At 64.4% G+C, this 20,820-nt stretch overlaps 1 protein-coding gene across 1 annotated transcript; it reads left to right on the forward strand.

Moving 5' to 3' along the window:
- The first annotated feature begins 5,100 nt into the window (after nt 1–5,100).
- On the forward strand, nt 5,101–19,907 carry PLXNA3 (plexin A3). The gene is made up of 33 exons (XM_021080740.2): nt 5,101–5,241; nt 6,973–7,596; nt 7,891–8,430; nt 8,678–8,860; nt 9,618–9,746; nt 9,814–9,914; nt 10,231–10,354; nt 10,438–10,594; nt 10,675–10,774; nt 10,888–11,002; nt 11,167–11,367; nt 11,508–11,604; nt 11,695–11,885; nt 11,974–12,119; nt 12,211–12,331; nt 12,418–12,554; nt 12,650–12,820; nt 13,599–13,692; nt 13,769–14,008; nt 14,094–14,237; nt 14,316–14,550; nt 14,648–14,790; nt 14,870–15,126; nt 15,231–15,297; nt 15,404–15,550; nt 15,632–15,791; nt 15,905–16,008; nt 16,135–16,231; nt 16,440–16,630; nt 16,728–16,897; nt 17,372–17,584; nt 17,773–17,923; nt 18,989–19,907. The coding sequence occupies exons 2-33, from the start codon at nt 7,000–7,002 to the stop codon at nt 19,082–19,084; spliced, it is 5,619 nt and encodes a 1,872-aa protein (XP_020936399.2). The 5' UTR covers nt 5,101–5,241; nt 6,973–6,999; the 3' UTR covers nt 19,085–19,907.
- The last annotated feature ends 913 nt before the right edge of the window (nt 19,908–20,820 follow it).

Raw genomic sequence — 20,820 nt, forward strand, 5'->3', positions numbered from 1 at the left:
AATATCCATGAGGTTGCATGTTCAATCCCTGGCCTCGATCAGTGGGTTAAGGATCTGGCGTTGCCTTGAGCTGTGGTGTAGGTCGCAGACGTGGCTCAGATCTGGTATTGCTGTGGCTCTGGCGTAGGTCTGCGGTTGCAGCTCTGACTCAAGCCCTAACCTGGGAACTTCCATATGCTGCGGATCCGGCCCTAAGATGAATAAGTAAATAGAATACAAAGAGAAATTCTCCCAGGTGTATTTCAAATGAATAACATCACTATATGAAAAGGGTATTTTTGAAAAAAACATTGAGAGGTTTTATTCTGGAAAGCACATATGCACATACCTGAAACACAGAAACTCAATCTGGGAGCAGATGTTCTAACAGATCAGCAGCTGACCGTCCGTCATGCAGCCAGGTGTGAAATGCACGTATTGGCCCTCGAATCCCCACAGCGTCTGCAGGAGGGCAAACAAGCAGGATGCTGCATCCCCACGTACCGCCAGGGAAAATGCACCCGAAGTGGCAGGTTCCTAGCGATGAGAAAAACGTACAAATAGAATCAAAACTGATTCAAGTCATGCAGTAAAAGGACAGAGGAGACAGGACAGAGCCTGTGCAAGGTCACTTCCAAATGGCAGACAGGCCCTGTCTGTGACCCTCTTCTCATCTTCAGGTTCCCCAGCAAGAGAGCGGAGCACTGGGCCTTGTCTCTAAGGGCCCAGGTAGCACAGGTCCCCAGGACTTGCTGAGGGTCGGCGGAAGCCCCCTCGGTCACTAGAGCTCCTCACCCAGGCCCCAGAGGCTCCCCCCCGCCCCGCCGCCTTCCTTGTACACGGGACCGACTCTGGGTCTCTGTAAGATCTTTGGGAATCACCTGCTAGGGAGATGCTGGATTTTGTTTTATCGATTTATGTATTTTTGCTTTTTAGGGCGGCACCCACAGCATGTGGAGGTTCCCAGGCTAGGGGTCCAATTGGAGCTACAGTCGCCAGCCTACACCAGAGCCACAGCCACGCTAGGTCTGAGCCACGTCTGTGACCTACACCACCGCTCACAGCAACGCCGGATCCTGAACCCACGGAGCGAGGCCAGGGATCGAACCAGCAACCTCATGGTTCCTAGTAGATTCGTTTCTGCTGCGCAGTGACGGGAACTCCTGTCCAGGCATTTTTGGCACTTCCTCTCCTCACACCTACCAGTGTCCCTCCTCCTCTGGCTCCGGGGTCCAGCCATTCCCTGTGATTAAAACAAGGGTCATTAATATTAGCAACAAACTGGCTTCAACAGACCAGTGAAACCGACTTTTTTCACCTGTCTTTCTTTTATATTACTCTGCCAGTTGTAAATCTATTCCTGTAACTGTACTTCATTGGGATTTTATTAATTCAGTAGCAGCTTAATCTAAAGTCTGTTGGCCGTGATGAGATTGATGTTTCCAAAGGCCAAGCCAAATGGCTCTTTCTCAATCTTGTCTCATGCGAATCACAAAGTCTCTAAAGAGAAAACGAAATTAACCCGATAGCCATGCCTCAAGTAAGCAACTCATAAAAATACTGAATAGACAAGTAGGATTATTGAGCTTGAAATGTACCAAAAGGAAAAAAAGGAATAATAACATATCTAGTTACTGTGATGATTATTTTAATAATCTTTAGTAAAAGCCCACCATTGTTTTCCATTCCAGAAAGCCTGGGATTGGAGTGCCCGGCGTGGCGCAGTGGAAACAAATCCGACTAGAAACCCTGAGGTGGTGGGTTTGATCCCTGGCCTCGTTCAGTGGGTTAACGATCCGGCATTGCCGTGAGCTGTGGTGTAGGTCGCAGATGCAGCTCGGATCCTGTGGTGCTGTGGCTGTGGTGTAGGCTGGCGGCTACAGCTATGATTGGACCCCTAGCCTGGGAACCTCCAGATGCCTCGGGTGCGGCCCTAAAAAGAAAAAAAAGAAAGAAAGAAAGAAAAAGAATGCCTGGGATCAAATGATCTAGACCAACACATTTCAGACTGCAGGACTGGTCCTAACTTAGAGTAGACTACAGACCTGGAGTTGAGGGAAGGAAGTGCTGACAGTCATTCCCAAGATTTAATTGGAAGGGGGAAAATTTTTTTTTTTTTTGTCTTTTTAGGGCCACACCCACAGCATATGGAGGATACAGGAGCCAGCTTGCAGGGGCCAAATCTGGGACAATTTGAGTGTGAAAATGAATAGTTGACAATCATGGATCACAATCCATCAATGAAAATCAACATCCACAAGTCCATACTGATAATGAATATACAGACAGATGAACAGAAGGGCTCTTGGAGACAGTAGAATCCCGATGAATGTAGGAGGGAGGATGGAGGGAGAAATGCTATCTTGTAACCATCAGAGTAAATCACTGACTCCCACAAAAGGTATCAGTGATTAGGTGACATTTTGATGAAGAACAGAATGTTTTTATCTAGTTTCAAAGTATCTTCCCACCAACTACGTTTTAGCTACAAAGGGCAAAACTGTAACTCTCCACTTAAGAAACTGGCTCGAATTTAACCGCACAGTGAAGGCATGAAACAGTACCTCCTGATGAGAAGCACCGATGGCCTGGTGGCCTCCCAAATGCCACACAGCCCGAATCACATCAGGAGAATCAAGCAAATCCAAACTGAGGACGAGACACTGGAGACCTGGCCTGCAGCCTTCAAAAATGTCCATGGAAGAGTTCCTGTGGTGGCTCAGTGGGTTAAGGACCCAACGTAGTTTCCAGGAGAACTCAGGTTCAATCCCTGGCCTCACTCAGTGGGTTAGGGATCCAGCTTTGCCACCAGCTTTGGCACAGGTTGCTGATATAGCTCAGGCCCAGTGTTTCTGTGGCTGTGGAGTAGACCTCAGCTGCAGCTCTAATTCCACCCCTAGCCTGGGAACTTCCATATGCCACAGGTGTGCCTGTAAAAAGAAGAAAAAAACATGTCCAGTGGTGTTCCCTGGTGGCGCAGTGTGCTAAGGATCCTGTGTTTTCACAGCTGTGGCTCTGGTTACAGCTATGGTACATGTTCAATCCCAGGCCCAGGAACTTCTGTATGCTTTGGGCTCAGCCAAGGAAGGAAGGAAGGAAGAAAGACAGAAAGAAAAAAGCTGTAAAGTTATGGGAGTTCCCGTTGTGGCTCCGGGGGTGAAGAATCTGACTAGCATCCATGAAGATGTGGGTTCAATCCCTGGCTTCACTCGGAGGGTCGAGACTCCGACGTTGTCGCAAACTGTGGCGTAGGTCACAGATGCGGTGTGGATCCTGAGTTGCTGCAGTTGTGGTGTAGGCTGTGGCTGCAACTCACATTTTACCCCTAGCCCATGTACTTCCATATGCCGCGTGTGCGGCCCTAAAAAGAAAAAAAAATAGCCAAGGAACTTGAAGTAGACATTTCCGATTTCTTTCTATGATAAAAAAGATATGCAAATGGCCAATAAACTCAGAAAAAGATGCTCAACATCATTAGTCAGCAAGGAAATTCAAATGAGACACCATTTCAAACCCACAAGGATGGCTAGAAACAAAAAAATATTAACAATGCTTGGCAAGGACGTAGAGAAACTGGCAGCCTCATACGCTCCTCATACACTGCTGATGAGAATGGAAAACGGTGCAGCTACTTTGCAAAATAGTTGGGCCATTTTTCTTAAAATATTAAAAATGAGGCATTCCCGCCGTCGTGGCGCAGTGGTTAACGAATCCGACTAGGAACCATGAGGTGGCGGGTTCGGTCCCTGCCCTTGCTCAGTGGGTGAACGATCCGGCGTTGCCTTCAGCTGTGGTGTGGGTCGCAGACGCGGCTCGGATTCCCGCATGGCTGTGGCTCTGGCGTAGGCCGGCGCCTACAGCTCCAATTCGACCCCTGGCCTGGGAACCTCCATATGCCGCAGGAGCGGCCCAAGAAATGGCAAAAAGACAAATAAATTTTTAAAAACATTAAAAACAGAGTTATCGTTTGTCCCAGCAGTTTCACTCCTAAGTGGAAGGGAAACGATAACGCGTTCGCACAAAAACATAGAGAGGAATGTCTGTAGCAGCGTTGTTCACCCGAGCCGAAAGATGGAAACGACAGCAGTGCCTGCCAATTGATGAACGCATCAATAACAGTGGAATATCCAAGTAATGGAATATTCTTTGGCCCTAAAAAGAAACAAAGTCCTGATACAGGTCACAATATCAAAACATCATGCTCAGCGGAAGACCCCAGACGCCAAAGACCCAAGCGGATTGTGTGAATCCACTGCTGTGAGACGGCCAGAAGAGGGAAAGCCATCGGCCGCAAGTGGAGGAGTGGGCACCGGGGCCTGGGGTGGGGGCAGTGCGGCCGGCTGGAGGTGGGCTGTGCCAGGGCGGGTGAGAGGTGGACCAGCGAGGACTGATAGTGGGTACTCGGGGCTTTTCTTTGGGGGTGATGAAGACGTTTGCGGGTCTAATAATGTGGCTGGTTGCCCAACTTTGTGAATACACCAGACACTGGCCCAACGTGACACTGTAAATGAGCCACTGGCAGGATAGATGGATGCCATCTCAAGGAAGCCGTCTAAACCGAAAAGGCCAAGGAAACCAAGGCGATGAGAGAAACCGAGGGCCGCGCGTGGGGCAGGGCCCCGTGCGAATGGCCGACAGCTCCGAGGCCTCGCGCCGAGCCCGGGGTCACCGACCGTCGCAGGCAGAGGGGCCTCGGGGCCGCGAGGCCGTGGCAGGTGTGCGCCTGAAGGAAGGGCGGGGACGAGGAGCGCGGCGCGCGCGCGGCAGGTGGCCCCAGGCGCGCCCCCGAGCGCCGGGGCGGGGTCTGCGCGCGCCCGCGGCCCGAGGGGGTGTGGCGCGGGCGCGCGCGGGCGCGCGGTTCCCGGGGCTGCCCGAGCCGCCGGCCGCGACGAGGGGGAGAGACGCGCGCCGCGGCCGCGGCCCCGGCGCGAGGGGCGTCGGCTCGCGGGCGGGGACCCAGCGGCTCTCGGGGCCTGGCCTGCGCCCTGGGCCTCTCCCTGGCTCCGCGGAGAGCGGCCCTCGCGCGTGAGCCCCGCCGCTCGGTCCTCCCCGGGCGCCCCCGCCCGGCGCGGTGGTACGGTCCGGGTTTAAAAGGCCCCGGCGGCGGCGGCGGGCCGGCCCAGTGTGTGGGCGGCGGCGGCAGCGGCGCTGGCGCGCGGGCTGCGGGGTGCGGCGGCGGCGGCGGCGGCGGCGGGGCGCGCGAACGGGGCCGGTGTGGGGCTGGAGGGCGGCCCCCCGGAGCCAGCGGCGGCGAAGGGACAGGTAGGTGGCCGCCATCCCCTGCCTCCCGTGGGGGTCCCGCCTGCTCGGCGGCCCGGGGCTCCCGCAGCCCGGGGGTTCGGCTCAGCCCCGAAGGGGTCAGGCCCGGCCCCTGCTTCTCGGGACCGACCCTTTGTGGCGGAGGAGCGGCCGCTGCAAGGGCTGATGCCGCGCCGCCCTCCATGGGGGTCCCTGTGGGTCCGCCGAGGGGGGCGTCCCTGGTGGGGGCAGGGCGAGCCGGGCCAGGAGCACAGCGCGGGGCACTGGGGAGTGGGCGCTGGAGCCGGGTCTCTGCGAGGGTCTGTCCCCTCCTAGGGCTCTGCTGGCCGGGCTGTAGCAGAGAGGTGGGGGAGCCGGTGATGCCCCAGGCTCTCACTTACAGGCTAAGGTTTGGGGTGGGCGCTTGGGCTGCCAGTCCTGCCTCTCCAGGTCTCCCAGGCCACCTGCCCAGGCCCATTCTTCCGCTTGTATTCCTGTGCCGCCGAGTGGAGGAGGTGAGGAGGGGATGAGGCCTCCTTCTCTTTCTTTCTTCTCCGGCTGTTGCATGGAGGGTCCAGGATTCGGACCTGACAAAAGAGCCCCAGAGAGATGATCAGTCTGAGCTGAAACTCGGCAGTTCCAGGCTGTGTCTGCTCCTTGTTCCAGCAAATGCATTTCCCCGCTTTCTTCTGTGCCTCCTTGGTTTGGGTCTCTGCACCCCCCCCACCCCGCCCCGGCCGGGTACCTTGTGTCTCCCTGGGGGCTTGGGCACTGAGAGCGGAGCCCTGAGCCCTGCCCTGTCCGCTGCCACGACACTGCTCTACTGGCTTGGTTGCCTGGAGCTGGTCGAGGGCTGGGTGTGGCCTAGGGGTGAAGACCCAGCCAAGCGCAGTACTGCTTCTGTGCGCCCCCAGCCCATCTCCCCAAGGTCTCAGCTGTATTGCGACCGTGGCCTCCTTTCCGTAGGGCTCCTCGGGCCCCCCTGCGTCTCCCTTTCCCCAGCGAACCTCTGGGTTTGGAGGAAGAGCTGCGCGGGGCTGCCTGGGCATCTGTCTGGCTGCGCCTGAGCAGAGCCTGACTTATGTCTGTCTCTGTGCGTGGCTGTGGGGGCAGGCGCGACTCGGCTTTGTGTTGCAGCCGGTATAGGCTACACAGCAGGCTCCTGGACAGCTAGCAGAGGGAGGCCTTGGGCAGGGAGGCAGCTGCGGCCAGGAACCTGGATGTGGCGTCCTGCGACTGGTCTCAGGCTTCGAAGCCTTGGGCCTCTGTCCCGGGTAGTGTCCTGACACCCGCTGCCAATTTGCGATTGTTTTCTCCCTGCCTGTCCCTGTCCCCCAGCTGGGGTGTGGGGCGTGTCTGTGGCCTGGGCTGGCCACCCTCAGCTCGGGGGTCTGGTGTTTGGGTTCTCCTTCTGGGAGGGCCGCCCAGCCTGCCTTTCCCAGCAGCTGGCTCTGCTGCCCCCTTGGGTGTGGCCCAGCTGCGGCGAGGCCTCAGGGCCCCTTTCCAGCAGCGGGTGGGGAGTGATTGATGCCCCCGAGCCTGCCTGCGCTCGCCGCTCACTCCTGCGCCCGGTGGAGGCCCCTCCTCTCTGCCAGCCATGGTCACCATCTGGGGCTCTGGCGTGCTGGTGGGTGGGTAGCCTGCCCCCTCTGTGGCCTGGCTCCTGGCCTGCTGGGGGCCCCAGGCCAGGCAGGGCAGCCGGGCTGGGCAGCCCGGGCTGGCGCCCTCCGACCCGTGGTGGCCGTCTCTCCTCAGGCCCGTCCCCTGGGGCAGCCGCTGGCCATGCCCACCCTCTGCCTCCTCGTGCTGTTCCTCCTCGTCGTGGGGCGGGCCCTGGGTGCCAGCAGGCCCTTCCCTGCCTTCTCGGTGACGGACACCTCACTCACCCACCTGGCGGTGCACCGGGTGACCGGGGAGGTCTTTGTGGGCGCGGTGAACCGCATCTTCAAGCTGGCCCCCAACCTGACCGAGCTGCGGGTCCATGTCACGGGGCCCGTCGAGGACAATGCTCGCTGCTACCCGCCCCCCAGCATGCGCGCGTGCGCCCACCGCTTGTCACCTGTGGACAACGTGAACAAGCTGCTACTCATAGACTACGCGGCCCGCCGCCTGGTGGCCTGCGGCAGTGTCTGGCAGGGCATCTGCCAGTTTCTGCGCCTGGATGACCTCTTCAAGCTGGGCGAGCCGCACCACCGCAAGGAGCACTACCTGTCGGGGGCCCAGGAGCCTGACTCCATGGCTGGCGTCATCGTGGAGCAGGGCCAGGGCCCCAGCAAGCTGTTCGTGGGCACCGCTGTGGATGGCAAGTCCGAGTACTTCCCCACCCTGAGCTCCCGGAAGCTCATTGGCGACGAAGACAGTAGCGACATGTTCAGTCTGGTGGGTGAGCCTGCCGGCCTGCGCACCCTCTCGTCCCCCTGAAGAGCCAGCTGGCGTTCCCTCCTGCCCTGGCCCTGCCGTCTGGAGGCGCCCTGGTCCCGAGGGGACAAGCCGCAGAGGGCAGGCCGGGTCGCGGGCTGGGGCCGCTCCTTCCGGCCTGGGCTCCCGTGACTGTCCGGGCGGCTGGCGTGGGCTGCGGGGCAGTGGCGCGGGAGCCCGGGGGCGGTGGCGGGGGCGGGGCCTGGGGCCCGGGGGCCGCCAGGCCGACGCGCCCCCTCCGGCCCCGCCGCCCAGGTCTACCAGGACGAGTTCGTCTCCTCCCAGATCAAGATCCCCTCTGACACGCTGTCCCTGCACCCGGCCTTCGACATCTACTACGTCTACGGCTTCGCCAGCGCCTCCTTCGTGTACTTCCTGACGCTGCAGCTGGACACGCAGCAGACGCTGCTGGACACGGCGGGCGAGAAGTTCTTCACGTCCAAGATCGTGCGCATGTGCTCGGGGGACTCGGAGTTCTACTCGTATGTGGAGTTCCCCATCGGCTGCTCCTGGCGCGGCGTCGAGTACCGCCTGGTGCAGAGTGCCCACCTGGCCAAGCCGGGCCTGCTGCTGGCCCAGGCCCTGGGCGTGCCGGCCGACGAGGACGTGCTCTTCACCGTCTTCTCCCAGGGCCAGAAGAACCGGGCCAGCCCGCCGCGCCAGACCGTCCTCTGCCTCTTCACGCTCAGCAACATCAACGCCCACATCCGGCGCCGCATCCAGTCCTGCTACCGCGGCGAGGGCACGCTGGCCCTGCCCTGGCTGCTCAACAAGGAGCTGCCCTGCATCAACACCGTGAGTCCTCCTCGGTCCCGGGGGACACCCGTCTCTCTCCCGCTCGGCCCCCCCGCCGCTTGCTCCATCTCGTGGGGGTCCCGCTCGTCCTGCTGCCTTCTCCCCGCTCCTTCCCCCATCTCTCCTCTCAGCCCCCGAGGCCCCGGGGGGCCCCAGCGCAAACGCTTCGGACCCTGCTCCCTTCCTGGCCTCTGTCCAGCGGGTGTCCCCAAGCTCTGACCCCCGCGTACCTCTCCTGTTTCACCAGCCCATGCAGATCAATGGAAACTTCTGCGGGCTGGTGTTGAACCAGCCGCTGGGCGGCCTGCACGTGATCGAGGGGCTGCCCCTGCTGGCCGACAGCACGGACGGCATGGCCAGCGTGGCCGCCTACGCCTACCGGCAGCACTCCGTGGTCTTCGTCGGCACCCGCAGCGGCAGCCTGAAGAAGGTGGGCCCGGAACACCAGGGCAGAGGCCCCCGAGAGGCGGGACAAAGGGTGGCCTTTGAAGACGGGGAGTTCCCGCTGTGGCACTGGGGGTTAGTGACCCCGCTCGTCTGGCTCTGCGGCGGGGCCAGACCTGGCCCGCCTCAGGGCCTCCCCGCCGGGAGAGCAGGAGCCCTCGTTGCTGAGCGCTCAGCTGAATGAGCGAGGGACCCGATGTGGGCCTCACCCCCTGTGCCCTCATGTGCCCTCGTGGGCACCGGGGCTGCAGTGCTGGCTGGGCCGCAGCTGCCCCCATTCAGGACTGGGAGCGCCGGTGTGTCCTGGAGGGGAAGGAGTTGCGGCAGCTGCCACATCCTCCCCGGGTGGCGGGGGAGGTTTGGGAAGGGAGCCGCTGGTCGCTTTTCCCTCTTATCCCAGCTTTGTTGACGTGTCAGGCCGCGTCACACACTCCGCAGTCCAAACGCACCTTTCGGTGGTCTCAGTTAGTTTGCAGGGTTACGCAAGCACACCCGCTGTCTCGTCCTGGGACGTTGCCATCACCCGAAACCCCCGGCCCCTTTCGCCATCGCCCCTTTCCGCCATGCCCAGCCCTGGGCAACGCTCGGCTCTGTCTCCCTCTCCTGGGAGCCCTTCCCAGCTGGCTGTGGCGCCCGCCTGAGCCCTCCGTCCCTGGTCTGCAGCATGGGGGGGGCAGGGCGAGTCCCTGGCTGGAGGAGAGGTTGCCCGGGCAGTGGCATCAGGTGCCCGTCTCGTGGCCCAGGTGCGGGTGGATGGCTCCCAGGAGGCCCGCCTTTACGAGACGGTGCCCGTGCTGGATGGCAGCCCCATACTCCGAGACCTGCTCTTCAGCCCTGACCACCGGCACATCTACCTCCTTGGCGAGAAGCAGGTAGGCCCGAGGCGGCGGGCGGCGGGCGGCGGGCGGGGGGGTGGGGTGCTGACGCCACTGTCCCCAGGTGAGCCAGCTCCCGGTGGAGACCTGTGAGCAGTACCCGAGCTGCGAGGCCTGCCTGGGCTCGGGGGACCCGCACTGCGGCTGGTGCGTGTTGCAGCACAGGTGAGGGCGGCCGTGCGGGGCGGGTGGGCGGGCGCGGGCCTGGGAGGAGCGCCCCTGCCTCGTCGTCACCCACATGCCCGCTCCTCCCGGCTGTGCCCTTGTGGCCTCCACACCTTCTCCTCTCTCCAGCTAATGAGCGGAACCTCTACCCCGAGTGACGTCCCTAGGCCCCCAGGGCATGAGGCGGAGGCACGCGGTTGCCTGGCACTGGGGGCTGGGCCACCTGTCCCCTTTGTCCCTCTCAGGCCCCCACTGCTCTCCTGCTCGGGGGCTTCCTGGAGCAGCTGTGGGATGGGCCTGGCCTGACCCCACGCAGATGCTGCCGCCAGGGGGCCTGTCCGGGGGCCTCAGCCCCACACGGCTTCGCAGAGGTGCTGAGCAGGTGCGTCCAGGTGCGGATCCGGCCCAGCAACGTGTCGGTGACCTCGCCCGGGGTGCAGGTGAGTGGCGAGGTGGGGGTGCAGCCTGCACACCTGCACGTCGGGGATCGGGGGCCCCCGCTGTGAGTCCTCTGCTCCCCCAGCTGACAGTGGCCATGCACAACGTGCCAGACCTCAGCGCAGGTGTGAGCTGTGCCTTCGAGGAGGTGGCGGAGAGCGAGGCGGTCCTGCTGCCTTCTGGGGAGTTGCGCTGCCCCTCGCCTTCCGTCCAGGAGCTCCGGGCTCTCACCCGGGGGCACGGTCAGTGGGCCGGGGCTGCCCAGGGGTCGGGGGGCATTCTCTGTCCCCGACTCACCTGTGGCACCCCTGGGCTACTGCAGGAGCCACCCGCACAGTGCGGCTGCAGCTGCTCTCCAAGGAGACCGGCGTGGGGTTCGCGGGGGCTGACCTTGTCTTCTACAACTGCAGCGTCCTCCAGTCGTGAGTGCCGGCCTTCTCGACCCCGCGTCCCCGTGGCCCGTGTGTCCGGTCGGAGGGACGGGGAGGGGCGCAGCCGGGCCTGCTCTGTGACTTCGGCGGCCTCTTCCCTGCAGGTGCAGGTCCTGCGTCGGCAGCCCTTACCCCTGCCACTGGTGTAAGTACCGCCACGTGTGTACCAGCCACCCCCACGAGTGCTCTTTCCAGGAGGGCAGGGTGCACAGCCCCGAGGTGAGGCAGGCGCCACACGCGAGGGGGCTGGGCTCCGCGCGGGCTGGCCCCTGGCTTTTCTGCCTTTGGTCTTGTTTTCTGGGAGCCGCCTCAACCCGGGCCGCGCCCGGCCGCACCCGGGCAGCGGCCGTGTGCGCGTGCGGTGACGGCCACTTTCCCCTCAGGGCTGCCCCGAGATCCTGCCCAGCGGGGACCTCCTGATCCCGGTAGGCGTCATGCAGCCGCTCACCCTGCGGGCCAAGAACCTGCCGCAGCCCCAGTCGGGCCAGAAGAACTACGAGTGCGTGGTCCGGGTGCGGGGGCGGCAGCAGCGGGTGCCTGCCATCCGCTTCAACAGCAGCAGCGTGCAGTGCCAGAACGCCTCGGTGAGCCCCCTCTCCCGAACTGGTCTGGAAGCCTCCAGTGACTGGGGCAGGGGGGGGGGGCTGCTGAGTCTCCCGCTGGGGCTTCCTGAGCCGGGGGGCCTGCGCGGCTTCGCTGGGGTCACCCGGGCCCCTGTCCCCAGTACTCGTATGAAGGCGATGAGCATGGCGACACTGAGCTCGACTTCTCCGTGGTCTGGGACGGAGGCTTCCCCATCGACCAGCCTGCCACCTTCCGAGGTGAGGGCGGGCCGAGGCGAGGAGCTCGCTTCCGGGGGCAGAGGAGGCACGAGCCGGGGCCAGGTCCAGCGGTGCCCTCTGTGCCCACAGCCCTCCTGTACAAGTGCTGGGCGCAGCGGCCCAGCTGTGGCCTCTGCCTCAAGGCCGACCCCCGCTTCAACTGTGGCTGGTGCGTCTCGGAGCACAGGTGCCAGCTGCGGGCCCACTGCCCGGCCACCAAGACCAACTGGATGCACCCAAGCCAGAAGGGTGCTCGCTGCAGCCACCCCCGCATCGCCCAGGTGGGTCTCCCTGCCAGGCAGCCGCCCCGCTGCCCACGGGGCGCTCTCCGTCTCGGCTCACCTCCTTTCCTCCCACCCTGCCTCGCAGATCCACCCGCTCAGGGGGCCCAAGGAGGGAGGCACCCGGGTCACCATCGTCGGCGAGAACCTGGGCCTCAGCTCCCGAGAGGTGGGCGTGCGGGTGGCCGGTGTGCGCTGCAACCCCATCCCCGCCGAGTATGTCAGCGCCGAGAGGTGAGTGCGGCCGCGCGCGCGCGCGCACGTGCGCGCGCGCTCCGGGCCCCCTGCCGTGGCCGGACCTGACCCTGACCCCTCGGCCGCCTAGGATCGTGTGCGAGATGGAGGAGTCGCTGGTGCCCAGCCCGCTGCCGGGCCCCGCGGAGCTGTGCGTCGGCGACTGCTCGGCCGACTTCCGCACGCAGTCGGAGCAGCTCTACAGCTTCGTGGTGAGTGTGCTGCCCGCGCGCCCCGGGGGTGTGGCCGACCCTGCGCGGCTGCCACCCCCGCCCCACTCAGGCCACTTCTCCCGCAGACGCCGACATTCGACGGCGTGAGTCCCCACCGGGGCCCGGCCTCCGGGGGCACGCGGCTCACCCTCTCCGGAAGTTCTCTGGATGCCGGCAGCAGGGTCACGGTGACCGTGAGAGATGGCGAGTGCCACTTTGTGCGGTGAGCCGGGGCCGCCCCGCCTCGGGCTGAGGGTCAGGTGGGGGCTGCGGGCGGCCACCAGGTGCCAGCCCTGGGCCGCCTGCTTGCTTCCACAGGAGGGACGCGGAAGCCATCGTGTGCATCTCGCCTGTCTCCACCCTGGGCCCCAGCCAGGCCCCCGTCACCCTGGCCATCGACCGCGCCAACCTCTCCAGTCCTGGCGTCTTCTACACCTACACCCAGGACCCCACTGTCACTCGCCTGGAGCCCACCTGGAGCATCATCAAGTAAGACCCTGCCAGAGGCCCCACCAGGGCGCAGCGGAAACGAACCTGACTAGCATCCATGAGGAAGCGGGTTCGAGCCCTGGCCTCACTCAGTGGGTTAAGGATCCGGCGTTGCCGTGAGCTGGGGTGTAGGTCGTAGACGTGGCTCGGATCCCGTGTGGCTGTGGCTGTGGCTGGGGTGTAGGCCGGCGGCTACAGCTCTGATTCAGCCCCTAGTCTGGAAACTGCCATATGTCGTGCTTGTGGCCCTTAAAAAAAAAAAAAAAAAAAGAAAAAAAGGAGGCATTCCCGTCGTGGCGCAGTGGTTAACGAATCCGACTAGGAACCGTGAGGTTGCGGGTTCGGTCCCTGCCTTTGCTCAGTGGGTTAGGGATCTGGCGTTGCCGTGAGCTGGGGTGTAGGTTGCAGACGCGGCTTGGATCCCGCATTGCTGTGGCTCTGGTGTAGGCCGGTGGCTATAGCTCCGATTGGACCCCTAGCCTGGGAACCTCCATATGCTGCGGGAGCGGCCCAAAGAAATAGCAAAAAGACAAAAAAAAAAAAAAAAAAGATAAAAGATGAAAAAAATAAGACTCTACAGAGAATAGAGCCTGGTCAGCAGAGATGGGGCTGGGGACTGAGGCTGTGGGCATCGAGTTACAGCTCCTCTGAGCCACACAGCCCTTGGCCCCCACTGGGTGACCCAGGGTTGTGGAGGCCCTGGGCAGCCTCGATAACTCTCCAGGGCCAGGCTTGGGCAGCTGGGGACAAAGCCTGAGGCCCCTCCCCCTGTCCCTAGTGGAAGCACTGCCATCACCGTCAGTGGGACCCACCTGCTGACAGTCCAGGAGCCCCGGGTGCGGGCCAAGTACCGAGGCATTGAGACCACCAACGTGAGTGCCCGCTGACCCCATCCTGCCCCCCTGCCCGTGGCCTCGTGTGCCCGGCCACCCACCTTTGTCCCCACAGACGTGCCAGGTGATCAACGACACCGCCATGCTGTGCAAGGCCCCCGGCATCTTCCTGGGGCGGCCCCAGCTGCAGGCCCAGGGGGAGCACCCCGATGAGTTTGGCTTCCTGCTGGACCACGTGCAGACGGCCCGCTCCCTCAACCGGTCCTCCTTCACCTACTACCCCGACCCCAGCTTCGAGCCCCTCGGGCCCTCTGGTGTCCTGGACGTGAAGCCCGGCTCCCACGTGGTGCTCAAGGTGCCGGCGGGGCGGGGCTCGAGGGCCTGGGCGGGGGCGGTGCAGGGAGGCGGGAAGCCTGGCTGACCTCACACTCTGCCTGCAGGGCAAGAACCTGATCCCCGCGGCGGCCGGCAGCTCCCGCCTCAACTACACAGTGTTGATTGGGGGCCAGCCGTGCGCGCTCACCGTCTCGGACACGCAGCTCCTGTGCGACTCCCCCAGCCAGACAGGCCGGCAGCCTGTCATGGTGGGTAGCGGGCAGGGAGGCCACCCACGGAGCCTGGGGTGGGCGCAGGGCCGGCTTACAGCGCCCCTGTGCCCGCAGGTGCTGGTGGGCGGCCTGGAGTTCTGGCTGGGCACCCTGCACATCACGGCCGAGCGGGCGCTGACCCTGCCGGCCATGGTGGGGCTGGCGGCGGGGGGCGGGCTGCTGCTGCTGGCCATCACCGCCGTGCTGGTCGCCTACAAACGCAAGACTCGGGACGCGGACCGCACGCTCAAGCGGCTCCAGCTGCAGATGGACAACTTGGAGTCCCGGGTGGCCCTGGAGTGCAAGGAAGGTGCCTGGGCAGGGGCGGGGCGCAGGGTGGGCAGAGGGGCCTCCCTCCTTCTGCTCTGCTCACTCTACCCCGGCCCGGGCCCCCCCCCCCCCCCCAGCCTTTGCTGAGCTGCAGACAGACATCAACGAGCTGACCAACCACATGGACGGGGTGCAGATCCCGTTCCTGGACTACCGGACCTACGCCGTGCGGGTGCTTTTCCCGGGCATCGAGGCCCACCCGGTGCTCAAGGAGCTGGACGTGAGTGCCCCCCGATCGCCAGCCCGCACCCTGTCACGCCCAGGGCCGCCGCCACCCTCTGAGACACCCTGTCCCCCAGACCCCCCCCAACGTCGAGAAGGCCCTGCGTCTCTTCGGGCAGCTGCTGCACAGCCGCGCCTTCGTCCTGACCTTCATCCACACGCTGGAGGCCCAGAGCAGCTTCTCCATGCGCGACCGCGGCACCGTGGCCTCGCTCACCATGGTGGCTCTGCAGAGCCGCCTCGATTACGCCACAGGTCTGCTCAAGCAGCTGCTGGCGGACCTCATAGAGAAGAACCTGGAGAGCAAGAACCACCCGAAGCTGCTGCTGCGCAGGTACGGGGCCCCTCGCCTGCCCGCCCCAGCCGGGCGCCCCCCACCCCGCCCCCCCCCGCGGGCCAGGCCCCGGCTGGCCCGGCCGAGCACGCCTTTCCCCCTAGGACCGAGTCGGTGGCCGAGAAGATGCTGACCAACTGGTTCACCTTCCTGCTGTATAAGTTCCTGAAGGTGCGCTCGGAGGGCGGGTGCAGGGGGGGGGTGGTGGTGACGTGGGCCAGCAGCCGGCTGGCAGGCCGGTGGCAAGCCGTGTGCGCGCCCGCCCACCCGCCCGCAGGAGTGCGCGGGGGAGCCGCTCTTCCTGCTCTACTGCGCCATCAAGCAGCAGATGGAGAAGGGCCCCATCGACGCCATCACGGGCGAGGCGCGCTACTCCCTGAGCGAGGACAAGCTCATCCGGCAGCAGATCGACTACAAGATGCTGGTGAGCGGGGGGGCCGGGTGGGCAGGGCTTCGGGCACGAGGGGCGGCCTCACAGGACCCACCCTGTGCCCCCCCGCCTCAGACCCTGCACTGTGTGTGCCCGGAGAGCGAGGGCAGCGCCCACGTCCCGGTGAAGGTTCTCAATTGCGACAGCATCACCCAGGCCAAAGACAAGCTGCTGGACGCCGTGTACAAGGGGATCCCCTACTCGCAGCGCCCCAAAGCTGAGGACATGGACCTAGGTGAGGCCCGGCCCCCTCCTCCTGGCCCCCGTGGCCACGTGGCCTGAGCTCTGTGCCCAGAGGGCAGCGGCAGGGGACCTGAGTGGGACCTTGGCGCTGTCTGTGGCCCGCAGAGTGGCGCCAGGGCCGCATGGCCCGCATCATTCTCCAGGACGAGGATGTCACCACCAAGATCGAGTGCGACTGGAAGAGGGTCAACTCGCTGGCCCACTACCAGGTGAGGCGCCGGATGGGGGTCCACTCGGGGCCTTGGGAGCTGCCCTGCATGTGGGCAAATGGTGGCTCCGGCCCCTTGGCTTCTCGGCCGCCTGCATGGCCCCCTCTCTGTGTCCGGGGTCCCCAGGTGACAGATGGTTCCTTGGTGGCACTGGTGCCCAAGCAAGTGTCAGCCTATAACCTAGCCAACTCCTTCACCTTCACCCGCTCCCTCAGCCGCTACGGTAGGTGTCCTGTGCGGTGGTCTCTGCGGGAGTCCACACTGGGGGGGACCCCTGCCTGCGCAGCCCGCTTGGGCCCCGGCGGCCTCCCCGGGCCCTGTCTCCAGAGGTCCCGGTCCCCTCGGGCCCAGACGTGCGGGGCTCCCGCGGCGGAGGGGGACGGCTGGCCTGGCCCCACTGGCCTAAGGGGCACAGCCGTGCTCTGCCCCAGAGAGCTTGCTCCGCACGGCCAGCAGCCCCGACAGCCTCCGCTCGCGGGCGCCCATGATCACGCCCGACCAGGAAACGGGCACCAAGCTGTGGCACCTGGTGAAAAACCACGACCACGCCGACCACCGTGAGGGCGACCGTGGCAGCAAGATGGTCTCGGAGATCTACCTGACGCGGCTGCTGGCCACCAAGGTGCGGCCGCTGGATTGTTCCTGGCCCTGTGCGCCCTGCCCTGGGGACCTCCCGCGCGGGCTCGCGCTCAGCCCACACCCTTGCCGCACCCTGGCAGGGCACGCTGCAGAAGTTCGTGGACGATCTCTTTGAGACCGTGTTTAGCACGGCCCACCGGGGCTCGGCCCTGCCTCTGGCCATCAAGTACATGTTCGACTTCCTGGACGAGCAGGCTGACCAGCGGCAGATCAGCGACCCTGACGTGCGCCACACCTGGAAGAGCAACTGGTACTGCCCTGCGCCAGCCGCTGCTGGCGCCCGCGGGTGGTGGGAAGAGCAGGCTTTCCCAGGACACAGGGACCACGGTCGGGACCACGGTAGGGGCTGGCGTGGTCCCTGCAGCAGGACGGGATGGCAGCCTGGCTTCCATGGTGCCACGGAGCACTGCGAGCAAGTGGCGCGATTCCGGAGTCGGGCTCCGCCAGGGTCTGGGCGGGTGGGACGTTGGTGGCGGGACCGCGATGCTCACCTGGTGGTACTGGGACAGGGCAGAGGTGCCGGAAGCCCCATCCGGCCGGGAGCTGCGCGGCGGGGCGGGGGGCGTCGAGACACATGAGACCAGAAGGGCGCGCTGCACGTCCAGCAGCAAGTGCGTGAACTGGCTGCTGACTCCCAGGGTCACTCTGGCGCCCGTGGGCCGGATGTGGCCAGAGGGGAGCCGTGCGGGTGAGCACCGCGGGCGTCTGTCCCCCCCCTGCCCAGCCTGCCCCTGCGCTTCTGGGTGAACGTGATCAAGAACCCGCAGTTCGTGTTCGACATCCACAAGAGCAGCATCACGGACGCCTGCCTGTCGGTGGTGGCCCAGACCTTCATGGACTCGTGCTCCACGTCCGAGCACCGGCTGGGCAAGGACTCGCCGTCCAACAAGCTGCTCTACGCCAAGGACATCCCCAACTACAAGAGCTGGGTGGAGAGGTGGGCCGCGCAGTGTGCAGGGGGGGCGGGAGCGGCAGGGGGGGCGGGAGCGGCAGGGCCGGGAAGCCCAGGGGACACTGCTGCTTAGCCGGCCTCGGGAAAACAGCCTGGAGGCTGGCCTGGCCACCGGGGCGGGGGCTTTGTCTATCGTGGCACCTGCTTGCGTGACCCGCTCGGAGTCCCAACAGGTACTACCGGGACATAGCGAAAATGGCATCCATCAGCGACCAGGACATGGACGCATACCTGGTGGAGCAGTCCCGACTCCACGCCAGTGACTTCAACGTCCTGAGCGCACTCAGCGAGCTCTACTTCTATGTCGCCAAGTACCGCCAGGAGGTGCGTGCCCCCCCGCTCCCCCCGCGTCCCCAATGGCTTGGCTCGGAGGGCGCAGCCAGTGGCGAAGGCAGGGGGCTCGGATTGCTCACTCTTCTTCCCGTGACCAGGCCTTCGAGCCAGCACAGGTGACAGACGCGCTCTCTGCATGCTGGGATTTGAGGACCCAGGAGAGCGGCCACGGGCCGGAGTACCAGATTCTGGTCGGGCAAAAGTTAAGGGCCAGGGAGTTCCCTTGTGGGTCAGTGGATTACAGATCCACTGTTGTCCCTGCTGTGGTACGGATTCGATCCCAGGCCCGGGAATGTCGGCAGGCCCCGACCATGCCAGACAAAAAAGGAAGAAGAAAAGGTTTTAAACGGGCCAGGAGCACGGGGAGGGGTGAGCTCAGAAGGACGGGCTGGGGCCGGGAGGTGGGCGGGCTCAGCAGCCTTGCTGGTTCGTGAGCGGTGTCAGTAGGCAGGGGGACAGAGCTGGATCTGAGGACTGCGTTCTGGGCTGGACATGAGAACCCGTGAGGCCTGAGGCTGGGCGAGGGCACCAGCGTGGCCCGTGGGCAGCTGGACAGGGAGCCAGGGTGCAGGCTCTGAGCCCGGGACACGCAGGTGGCAGAGAAGAGGCGGGGAGGGTTGGGAGGGACACGCGGAGCGGCGGGGCCGTGGCGGAGCCCCGGTGAGGACCCCCCACCCCTGGCGGCAGGGAGGAGGCGGCGATGGGCTCCAGCCGGCGCGGCCCCCGGTCAGGGAGGCGAGGCCCCGGAAGGCTCGCTCGCTGGGGTCTGGCGGGGGTGGGGGGTGGGTCCGGAGGGGCTGGGAAAGGGGACACCGCATGTGTCCAGAGGCGCCCTGGGAGGGGCTGCACGCCGGCTGTGGACAGGAGGAGGAGGAGGACGTCCTGGCCCTGGAGGAGGCTGCGGGTCACGGAGCAGCTGGACGTGCATTCGGAGGGGGACGCCTGGCTGGGGGGGCTGCGCGGAGGCTGGGCACAGCGCCCGCGGGCGGGGGCTTGGCAGGGGCAGCCGGTGTCCTCGTCCTCGAGAGCCCAGCTCGGGGCCTCCCCCCGCCCCAGGTTCTCAGCGCTCTGGACCGGGACGCCTCTTGTCGGAAGCATAAGTTGCGCCAGAAGCTGGAACAGATCATCGGCCTCGTGTCGAGCAACAGCTAAGGGTGGCAGAACCGGTGAGGAGGGGGCTTCTCAGTCCTGAGCCGTCCCCCTGTCCCGGGGGGCGTCTCACGCCTGGGTCTCGGGCTTGGCCCTGGATGCCCTGGATCGGGTGGCACGGGAGAGGTCACGGCCGAGATGCCCCCGGCACACCTGGGCCCCCGTCGTTAGTGCCTTGCTCTGGGCCCTGCTGGGGAGGGGGTGACAGGACCCAGCCCCCACCCAGGCAGCAGCAATACTCCCCTCCCACCCTCGTGCCAGGTCTCGTGGCATGGCCCCTGCCCTCCTTGCTATTTATGCCCGCGCCCCTATTTATTTATCGCCCCTGGCGGTCCCCGTCTGTAAATACGCGCCCGCACCACATGTCGCCGGCCTCGCTCACCTTCTCTCCTGGTGTCCTCCTGGCTCCCTGGTGACCTGGTCGGCCTCGGCCAGGCCCGGGCTGCTCACCTTTGCCGCTGCCAGCCCGCTCTTCCCAGGCAGTGCTGGGGTTCTGGGGACACGGCCGGAGCGGCCCGCGGACTGTGGCCGTGCCCGGCGCCCCACCGCCGCCCCGCAGCCCCCCCCCCCCACCCCCGGGCGGAAGCCTCTGCCACTCGGGGCACCCGGCGAGCCCGACCCGGGCCCCTGGCCCTCCGCCCCTCCGCCCCCTGCCCGGCGCCCGCCCGGGGCCCGGGCGGCAGTGCCTTACTCCCTCCTTCCGCCTCCTTGGAGCGGCCCGGCCCCGTCTCGCCGCCCTGGAAACCCAGTTTGCTTCGGGTCGTCGTTTGCATGAGGTTTTCTTTGCCGTGTGGGGTTTTCTCCTTATTAAATGTCGGGAAATGGAGTCCGCGTGCGGCTGTGGCCTTGGGCAGGTGGCCATTGGGCCAACACGGAGGCGGGTGGGGGGCTGGTGGGCTCTGCCGGAGCTGGACGCTGTTCCGGGAGGAAGGGCGACTCCTTGCTGGGTTCCTGAGGATTTGAGGGGGCCCGGGCCACGTCCACCCATCAGCCAGTCCTGGGGGCCCTACCTTCGAGATACAAAAAGAATCTGCTCCCCTCTCGCCCTCCGCTGCCCCAGCCCGGGCCTGAGAAGGCCCCCATGACTTTGGCCAGGTTGCAGGATGTTTTGGGGGGCTGACACCTCGTTCCCGTGCCCGGAGGACTTAAGCAGCTGTCCCAGCACTCAGCCTCCCTCCCCGGAAAAAAAGCTGGTCAACTACAGAATTCCTAGCCTGGTATTTCTAGGTTGTTCTCTCATGCACACGCAGGGTTGTTTTTTTTTTTTTTTTTAATTTTTGTGGAAACTAACCCAATGGTGACCTAGATGTGGGGATTTTGCTGGTGTGAATAGAACAGAACCATTTGGGGAGGAGGAGGTGGGAAATGGGATAGCGCTGCGAAGCAGTTGCATTCTCTCCTCCCCGGTGATAATTAAGGGCTTCGAAATGATTTTTCTTTCTTTTTAGGGCTGTACTTGCAGCGTACGGACGTTCCTGGGCTAGGAGGGGGAATCGGAGCTACAGGCTGACTCCACAGCTTGCAGCATCAAAGGACCCATGTCCCACGGAGCAAGGCCAGGGATTGTGCCTGCACCCTTCACCGACACTGCGTCAGGATCTTGACCCGCTGAGCCCCAACGGGAACTCCAGAAATGACTTGTTTGTTTGTTTGGCTTTTTAGGGCCGCACCCATGGCATATGGAAGTTCCCAGGCTAGGGGTCGAATGGCAGCTGCAGCTGCCAGCCTACACCAGAGCC

This window comes from Sus scrofa, chromosome X (assembly GCF_054392235.1).
Source record: "Sus scrofa isolate SSC_HxYL_T2T_F1_AM1 chromosome X, Sscrofa_HxYL_maternal_Yorkshire_Landrace_v2.0, whole genome shotgun sequence".
NCBI lineage: Eukaryota > Metazoa > Chordata > Mammalia > Artiodactyla > Suidae > Sus > Sus scrofa.

What these genes read in the sequence shown, in the direction of transcription:
- PLXNA3 (XM_021080740.2), top strand. Translation starts at nt 7,000, where the DNA reads ATGCCCACCCTCTGCCTCCTCGTGCTGTTCCTCCTCGTCGTGGGGCGG. An exon ending in AGATCGACTACAAGATGCTG is followed by an intron (nt 15,551 to 15,631) that starts GTGAGCGGGGGG and finishes CCCCCGCCTCAG; the next exon opens with ACCCTGCACTGTGTGTGCCC. An exon ending in AGCTGAGGACATGGACCTAG is followed by an intron (nt 15,792 to 15,904) that starts GTGAGGCCCGGC and finishes TGTGGCCCGCAG; the next exon opens with AGTGGCGCCAGGGCCGCATG.